This window comes from Zingiber officinale, chromosome 3B, assembly GCF_018446385.1.
Source record: "Zingiber officinale cultivar Zhangliang chromosome 3B, Zo_v1.1, whole genome shotgun sequence".
NCBI classification, from domain to species: Eukaryota; Viridiplantae; Streptophyta; class Magnoliopsida; order Zingiberales; family Zingiberaceae; genus Zingiber; species Zingiber officinale.
In genome coordinates this window covers 98,678,776-98,688,245 of record NC_055991.1, presented here as the reverse complement: position 1 = coordinate 98,688,245, position 9,470 = coordinate 98,678,776, and the positions used below count along the sequence as shown (strand labels likewise).

At 37.1% G+C, this 9,470-nt stretch overlaps 1 protein-coding gene across 3 annotated transcripts; it reads left to right on the top strand.

Annotated features, from left to right (window-relative positions):
* Positions 1-5,748: 5,748 nt before the first annotated feature.
* On the top strand, positions 5,749-9,040 carry LOC121967164 (dof zinc finger protein 1-like). 3 transcript variants are annotated; one of them, XR_006107662.1, is made up of 3 exons: positions 5,749-5,940; positions 6,287-7,415; positions 7,669-9,040. XR_006107662.1 is itself a non-coding variant. In XM_042517216.1 (2 exons), the coding sequence occupies exons 1-2, from the start codon at positions 5,926-5,928 to the stop codon at positions 7,226-7,228; spliced, it is 957 nt and encodes a 318-aa protein (XP_042373150.1). In that variant the 5' UTR covers positions 5,749-5,925; the 3' UTR covers positions 7,229-7,502. The 3 variants fall into 3 exon arrangements, 1 of the variants encoding a protein (XP_042373150.1); XR_006107661.1 differs by having other exon boundaries at positions 7,652-9,040; XM_042517216.1 differs by lacking the exon at positions 7,669-9,040 and having other exon boundaries at positions 6,287-7,502.
* The last annotated feature ends 430 nt before the right edge of the window (positions 9,041-9,470 follow it).

Genomic DNA, 9,470 nt, shown 5'->3' with positions numbered 1-9,470 from the left:
CTACAGTAAGTAGGATTTAAAGTTAGTCTTTTTATTTTTGAGCAGACATTATTTAAGTTAATTTTAAGTTTGGTTTTGACATTAATTTTTAAGTTTGAAATTGAAAATTTGAAATTAATTTTTAAGTTTAAAATTAAAATTTTGAAATTAATTTTTAAGTTTGAAATTAAAATTTTGAAATTAATTTTTAAGTTTGAAATTAAAATTTTGAAATTAATTTTTTAAGTTTGAAATTAAAATTTTGAAATTAATTTTTTAATTTTGAAATTAATTTTTAAGTTTGAAATTAAAATTTTGAAATTAATTTTTAAGTTTGAAATTAAAATTTTGAAATTAATTTTTTAAGTTTGAAATTAAAAATTTGAAATTAATTTTTAAGTTTGAAATTAAAATTTTGAAATTAATTTTTAATTAAACAAATTTAAGACTTGTTCATCTCACCCGATCTATATTATCAATCAGGGAATCCTATGATTTTGTGAGATGAAATTAGATTTTTAATTATGGAGTTTTGGTTTAACTTGTGTTAGATTCAGATTTAGCTTTGGTCTCCACAAATAGGCAATCTTCGGATAAACTTCTAAGCTTGGTGAGTCACATGGACGTCATTAGTAGTAACCAACCTTTCGAGGTTTTCCGAATAGTCCTATCCACGGAGCTTAGTACTAAATCTTGGTCTAACTGGCTAGGATTCATTTAAGGGTAGCTTCGGTCAGTTCCACTTGGCCAAATGCACCAGATCGAAACCATATCTTTCTAGACATGCGATGCCCAAGCTTCCCTAACGTACTATCATCCAAAAACTTCACCAGTACCATGATTCAAGTTAAACTTGGTCTCTTTTTAACTAATCCTAATTACCCTGTCGGGTTAATTTATTTTGGAGCCTCCTCCTGAATTATTGACCTTTAATTTAAATTTTCGTTTTAGGTTTGTGTCTGTTTCTTTTATAGTTATAATTAACTTGGTGATAGTTTATATTTTGTTGAGTTTTAAATTTTGAATTTTTAGGTTTGTATTTTGGTTTTTTATTTGGTTTAATCGAGTTTATATAATATACTTTTTCTTTAGGTATATAATATTGATTAAGTCCTACTTGCGTGGTCAGACACGCTTTTGGTACCCAAGCTTGATTAGTTGATTTGTATTGAGTTATTAATGACTTAAAAGTTTTATTTGAGTTTGACTTGTATCCAAGTCCGGTTTTATTATAACATGCTTTTTGATTGTTCAGGATTAAGTCAAGATTTTTTGATCTTGTTGTAAATTTTTCTAGCATATTTTTTAAATTGTTAATATCATTTTTTAATGATAAATTCTCCTCCTAAGTGTTAGATCTTGAGTTGGATTTGAATTTTTGATTTGTTCCTTGAGGTTTTGATTTTCCTCAAGAAGTGATTTGTTTTCATTTTCTATTTTAATTAATTTACTATTTAAACAGGAAATAATTCTAAAAAATTTTTTGTTTAAATTAAAATATACCTCATTTGGGCCTTCGGAAACGAGTACGGACTCGTGGCTCGTTTCGGGTTCAGACCCGTCTTCATCTTCCGACTCGTCTTCTGTTTCAGCTTCGCGGGCCATCTGATGTTTCTGCTCTTCTTCCTCCGATTCGTCTGAGGAGTCGTCCCACGTTGCTTTGAGGGCCTTCTTTTTGGTTGACTTCGGTTTGTCGAACTTCAGTTTTGGGCATTCGTTCTTGTAGTGTCCCTTTTTATTGCAGCCGAAGCAAGTCACGTTCTTTGGGAGAACTGATCTTTTGAAGGTCCTTTTTGCTGAAGCTCCTTTTTCTCCTAGTGAACATTTTTCTTACCAAGTTCACCAGGTGTTCTTCGTCTTCGGAGTCTTGGTCGGAATCTTCTTCATATTCAGGCTTGCTCTTCTTTTCTTTGGAGGAACCTGCAAATAAAGCTATACCTTTCTCGGCTCCAGCATTAGTTTGTTCATGTAATTCTAATTCACAGAAAAGCTCGTCTAATTTTAACTTAGAGAGATTTTTAGAAATTTTGTAGGCATCTACGATTGATGCCCATAAACTATTACGTGGAAAAACATTTAATGCGTACCTTATTAAGTCTCTATTTTCCATCTGGCGGCCTATCGCATGAAGCCCGTTGAGGATGTCCTTAATCATCGCGTGGAGCTGATTCGCCGTTTCACCTTCCTGCTTTTTTATATTAAGAATTTTATTTAAAAGCAGGTCTCGTTTTGTTACCTTGGCGTCGCTCGTTCCCTCGTGCAGCTCGATCAATTTGTCGCACAGCTCTTTAGCGTTTTTGTGTGGACCGACTCTGTTTAGTTCTTCTCTTGTTAATCCGCACTTTAGAGTGTTGATCGCTTTATTTTCTGTTGACGCCTTTTTCTTCAAATCTGCTGTCCAGTCTTCAGGATCCAGTATATTCCCAGAGTTGTCCGCTGGAATTTTATAGGGTCTCGTAACGCTCATCCACTGGTCGAAGTCTGTTTTGAGATAAACCTCCATGCGCTTCTTCCAGTACGGAAAATCGTCCCCGTTGAAGAGTGGAGGTCGTACTGTGCTGAATCCTTCTGTCTGAGACATTTTAGTCCTGCGTACAGAAGAAAGAAAAGAAAAACAAAAATCCCAAGACTTGGTCTTGGATTAGTAGTGCGGAAGAAGAAAAAAAAAATAATAGAAGTATCTAAATTGGTGTTGCACCAATTTAGATTTAATTGCAACGGGAAAAAAAAAATTCAAAACAGGTAAAAATACTAGTTTGAAATTAAACGTAAAACTGGAAATCGAAAAAAAAAAGATTAATTTTTCACCCCTGTATGATTGGTGGTTGCACCAAATCAGAGCGGTACCTACTCTGATACCACTTGTAGGACCGTGATCGTTCGATAGAGGGGAGGTGAATATCAATTCGAAAACTCGAGTGTAAAAGTACGCAGCGGAAAAGTAAATGAACACAATTATTTTACTTCGTTCGGAGCCTGTGACGACTCCTACTCGAAGACCCGTGGTCCTTGACCACTTTCGTTGGGCAATCACTAGCAATTCGAATGTGATTACAAAAAGAGTGCAAGAAATGCTAATGAAACAAAACACAAAGCTATACCGACAGAAAAGAAAGCTTAAAGAGCAAGAGCGCATTGTCAGAGCTTTGTTAGCGTCGCTGGAGCACAGAGCAGCAAAGCAATCTGGGAATTCTGAGATGATATCGAAGCTCCACCCCTGGGGCTTCTTTTATATGCTGCTCCGGGTGCCTGGATCCCTTCCGGGCGCCCTGGTGCGACGTGGCAAGTCCAGTCAGGATGCTCCACGTGGCGAGGCAACGCAGAGGATAAAAGTTGCCTCCGGGCGCCCGGACCACCTTTTTCCAGAGATTCCTTCTCCTGCAAAACAAGGTTAGTCCGAGGCAAAATATATCCTGCAACACAGATTGTTAGCACAATTTATAAAGTATGAATTAACAGAAAAAGTATGACTTAGATTCCGTCTTTCCGAGACCGGAATCTAGTCACGATCTCGACTTAGATATCCGAAATGGATCTAAGCCGGATCGACGCCTAATGTTCCCTTCCTGGGAACGCGTCCTCGTAGTTACTCCCCTCCAGTGACTTACCTTACTTACCTGCCAGACGTCCGGTTAGCCCGTCGACCCGTCTGGACTTCGTGCCAGCTATCCGGTCAGCCCGTTGACCTAGCTGGGCTTCGTGCCTAAGCGTCCGGTCAGCCCGTCGACCCGCTTGGACTTCGTGCCAGCTATCCGGTCAGTCCGTCGACCTAGCTGGGCTTCGTGCCAGACATCCGGTCAGCCCGTCGATCTGTCTGGACTTATCTTGCACACTCGATCAGAGTGTTAGATCAACAATAAACCTAACTTAACCTATTTGTCATTCATCAAAACCTGTGTTAAATCGTTAGTGCTAACCGCACCAACAGTAAGAACCTCGCAAGGTTCAACATGGTTTGGTAAAACATCTTTTATTGCTATCTGTTGAAATCGGTACTGTAAACTTCTTCAATTTTCGTCACGCGCTAGTGGAATAGGAGTCGTCGATGATGAATACATCAAGATTACATGGAAAAATTCATCTTAAAATTATTGGATCGGGTGGTGGTGCAATCTGAGTGTGGGTAGAATGACGATATAATACCACTTTGACTAAGTTAAGGCTAGAGTTGAACTCTATATCTTTAAGATGAATTTATCCCGTACACGATGCTCATGGAATATGATATTAGTTCATAAGATATAACGAATTTATCTTGTGATAATAGCATTGCAAATCGCAAAATCTCCGAACCAAAGAAATTTCTGACACTCTCTAAATACAAATATTGAATGCAATGGTTACTTCGCTTTGAATTGGAATGAATTGAGTGAATCAAATGAGAATATGAAGGATCTTATTTATACCAAATAATGAATTATAAAAACTTCTTGATTCAATTAGATCCCATCCATCCAATTTGAATTTGATGATCTATATTGCATCCCTTCCCAAGAGACACAATGTCTCTTCATTGGATACTTTTATTTTGAAATCAATGATTCAGATTGAGCCAATGAAGAGATATTTATCTCATTCAAATGGATGAATCAGATTTGTTCATCTTAATCTAGCAATCTAAATTAAACCATATTACCAATTCATATAATTTCTCATTCACAAATTTAGTTGGTTCACATATTAATTTTTTTAACATTTCTTTCATCAAATGTGAAGAATATTTTATTTTGACAATTCCATAAGGAAATTTTGTTTTAACTTTATACCCTGTATTGTATACTCTATCTTTTAAGATAAATTTGTCCAGTACATGGGGTTCATGGAATACGACAATCATTTTCAAAATACGAGTTTATTTTATGATAGCAGCATTATAAATCGCAAGACTTCTGAGTCAAAGAATCTTCTCGAACTTTCTAAATGTAAATATAGAATGCAAAGCCTACTTTATTTTGAATAGAAATAAATCGAGTAAATCAAATAATATGAGAAATTTTATTTATACCAAATGAAAGGATATAAGAATTTATTAATTCAATTAAATTTCATCCATCTAATTTGAATTGGATAATCTAAATTGTATTCCTTTCCAAAAGATATAATGCCTCTTCATTGGATGTTTTTATGAAATCAATTATTTAGATTAAGCTAATGAAAGACACTTATCCTTAATTTGTTCATCTTAATCCGACTATTCAAATTAAGCTATATCACCCATCCATAGATCTCATTCACGGATTTAGTTGCTTGAAATACTAATTTTTTTAACAATTTTTTCATAAAAGAATATCTTATTTTGACAATTCCTTAAAGGACGTTCTGTTTTAACTTGATACCCCGTATTGTATGTTAATATCAGTCTCAATCTAATACCTGGCCGCGCTGCTACCGTTTGACGCGTCGGAGCAAAGTGCGATCGTGCACCACAATGGGTCCCACCACATCACAATTTCTGTCGCGGGGCCCACGGAGTTCCTGCGATGGGAGAGCATACCACGTCAGCATCCACAACCCCACGCCGACCGCCATTCCTTCTTCGCCCATACAAAACCCTGAAACGGCATGGTGGAATCACACACGCCACACCACAAGCTCGCTCCCGCATCCAAATGGCAAAATCCATTTACCATTAAATAATTTAGAAAAAATAGCAACTAAAAGTTTAATAAATCCTATTCGTCGAATAATTAATTATAGAAGAAACTCTCTATCTATTCGCCATTAACTTTTATATATATATATAATATTTATATATAATACACACCATCATTATACTACGCACCCATCTCTGTCAATCCACCGCCATCTTGAAACACCAATCGCGACTCCCTGATCTCTAGTGTGACATCTGATGCTTAATCTCTCTCTCCGACCGCCTTTTTATCATCTTCTTCTCCATCTCTTGCCCTTTCTTGCTTAACGTAACTCAAGCTCTCCGGTCTCTACATGGAGTGGCATCAGGTGAAAATCATCGTCTCTGTTATGTCTTTCCTCTCGTATTGTATTTCTGCTGGGTTTTAATTAGTGAGTTGAGATCTCTCTACTGCTGCGCATCTTTATTTCCCATCGACCCAATTCTTGAAAGAAGCAAATCACTTTATTTTCACGCCATCTTTACCTTCTTTCTTACTCTCTCTCTCCCCCTTTTTCAAAAGGATCACTTTGCCTTTATTTGTTTTGTTGGTGTTGTTTGTTGTTGTTGTTGTTGCCGGTTCTTTGCTCTCCTTCGTTTTTTGTTCGTTCTTCTTCTACTACTTCGTATGCTCACTGCTACTTTAATTTGTTTGCTCAATTATTAATGTACTAGTCTTCGTCCTCTTCGACGACAACGACGGCGAGGCCGCCGGCGCCACCACAGGCAGCAGAAGGGGAGAAGAAGGCGAGGCTGCAGAAGGAGCAAGCGTCCAACTGCCCTCGGTGTAACTCCACCAACACCAAATTCTGCTATTACAACAACTACAGCCTCAGCCAGCCGCGCTATTTCTGCAAGACCTGCCGCCGCTACTGGACCGAGGGCGGCTCCCTCCGCAATGTCCCCGTCGGCGGCGGCTCCCGCAAGAACAAACGCCCCTCCTCCCTCTCCTCCTCCACTTCCTCCACCGCCACTTCCGCTGCTACTTCAATAATTCCACCTAATCCCAAGAAACTTCTCCTCCCCGGCGTCGGCGGTGATTTCATTCCCGCCTCGGGTGTCGCACCTATTTCCTTTTCCACTGCTACCACTACCCACAAGCTAACGCAGGATGGGGTACAAGACCTCCACCTCGGCTTACCCCACCTGGTCCTCACTCCGCTACCGGACTTTGGCGCTACGAGTAGCAGCGCCACGGGACTACTTAGGCCGTTCTTGCCGTTGTCAACGCTTTCGGAATTATACTCCTCATCCGGGTTCGGGTTAATGCAGGATCTGATCAGGGCTCCCCCACTTAGCTTTCCGGTGGACGCTGGCGCCGGTGGCGGGATTGGAGGAGTAAGTGGTGGTTTTGAGGCTGTAGGGATGAGTAATTCCGAAAAGACCGGCAGGCTTTTGTTCCCTTTTGAAGATATAAAGCCATTAGTAGTCCACGATCCAACAAATACTAGTGCTGCTGCTGCTGCTCCTGCTCCTGCTGGTGGTGGTAATGGTTCAGGTTCTGCTTCAGCTTCTGAGTTTGAGATGAGTGGCAGATCAAGCCAAGCTGCAGGGGATCCGCCTGGATTTTGGAGTGACATCATTGGCGATTCAAGTGGAACCGGAGAAGGCTGGTAGGAAGAAGAAAAAAAGGGTGAGATACCTCCATTGCCATCGATGGAGCTATAAAATTAAATAAAATGCAGGGATTTTGAAATTTGAAGGAGAGTAACTAACACAAGGACAAACAAGCATGGAGTTTAGGTTTTACTTCTACAGCTTTACATGTGAAGCTTCTCTTTTTTGTGCTGGCTTCAAATTAAAAGTAAGAGGGTTCATGTCTTTAATTTTGTGAAGAATTAATAGCTAGCTAGCTAGCGTCGTATATATTATTTTCTTATATATTATGCCATCCATCGCCTCATCCATCAACTTGAAAGATAGAATTAATTAGAAGAATAGAGCAAATAATATGTATGCGTTCATGCTACTATGTCTTCGTCTTCTTTATTTACTTTGTTATTTGTGGATAACCTTTATGATTTATAATAAATATTTTAGGTTAATTAAATTGGCAGCTGCATGAATGAGGTGTGAGGGGCGGTGTCTCATTATTCGTGCGGAGATTCTTCCAGCTATGAAGTCAGTAAAGTGAAGCTAAGTAAGTACGAGGGAAGGGATAAGTAGGTATGGACGAGTTCTAAGTACATTTCCTCCACATGCAACGCATATGTGTGAATATATTTGTATTATAGTATAATATAATTAGTAGGTCATTTAGTTATGGCAGGCAAATGCATGCATGAGCCATATCATATCATGCACAGATAGATTCACTGCGAGTGGGAAGACGAATCTCTCCCATATCTTAACCTGTCACTTTGATTTTAGATTTGGACTGCTGATGGAAAAAACTATTTTAGTTGTTTTTTATCTTTTTGAAAAGAAGGCAAACAGGATATCTAAATTTTTTTTGGGAAGAGAATATAGCTAAAGTAACCTAGTTGCATAATCTATTCTCTGTAGATGTTGGGATTGCATGTCTCATTGGTAATCACGCAAAGTTTCATTTGCATCGGGCAGTTTAAGTTTTGATCAAATTTGTTGGTGCTTCGTGATTGTGGCAATTGATGAACATAATTTGATGGTCAACTTAACGTCAAACAAGTGTTTTAAATGCCTTGTATTCATCTTTCATTTCTTCAGACTTTAAAGTGTTTGATAAAATTTGCCTCTTAATTTTCTTGTCTTCAGAACGTTTGAAGGCCAACTTAGCATCAAATAATTGTTTGAATGCTTCTATATTCACCTTTCATTAATACAATTAGCCTCTTAATTCTATCAGTGCTAGCTCTCTTTTTTGTATTAAGAAATATTGTCCTAGAATTTGTTATTACAAAATAGTGAGCTAAATTTTTAAAAATCATATATTTTTTAGTTTTCTTTATGAATAGTTTGTGCAATTCTGACTAAAGCCATAGACATATAGGAACTATATAATTTGTAGCTACTCTCTATATTCCGATTTGCATTATACTTTTGATTTTGTTAAATCAATTAATAATCAGTTGTTGCCGAGTATAGTAATTAAGATGGCGAGAATCATCATTTTCATTGAGCAGATCTTTGATTACAAAAGTATAGTTGATGATTTTAAGGCTAAATTTGTTGCCATTCAACATTTTGACATTGTTTTTATTTAGTGGATACATCGTAGAGCTCATACCACAAACCAAGTGTTATCATCCTTCACGAGGAGGGATGTCTACCTATTATATAAAAAAAAATGAAACCATCCTTCAATTATAATCTCTAATTGAATTTTTTTATGGTATTGTATTGCATGAGATGTCTTATGGTTCTTAATGAAGGAGTTTATGATTTTGTTAGATGGGAGTCTTTGCTTATCACTATGCAAGTTAACTGAAAGTGTTGAGATTTGATTTTTTTTTTTTCAAAAAAAAGGAAAAAAAGAAGTCATTATGATTCTTATTTATGCCAGAGGTGAAAACATACTAGGATGCAGCTTTCTCAATAATTTTAGGTTGATTCAAAATAGCAATTCTTTTTTACTATATCAACCGATGCATTCTAATTATTTATATATTATTTTCTTATCAAATAAGCACATCAGGTGATGGCCATTTTGGTTAAGATAAAACTTCATCATTGTTGTAATTCTTTTCGTATTAATCTCGTTTATCTAACGGTGTCAGAGTTGAATTATATTAATTAATAGTTTTTGTGTTTGTCGTATTGTTTATTCAGATTTCATCATTTCAATCTTTGCAGGACTTTGGAATTCCTAATGCAACGTGAAAATATTCGCATTGATTTTGTCTTACGAATCTATTTGATAGTCATAGATAAATCTGAATCT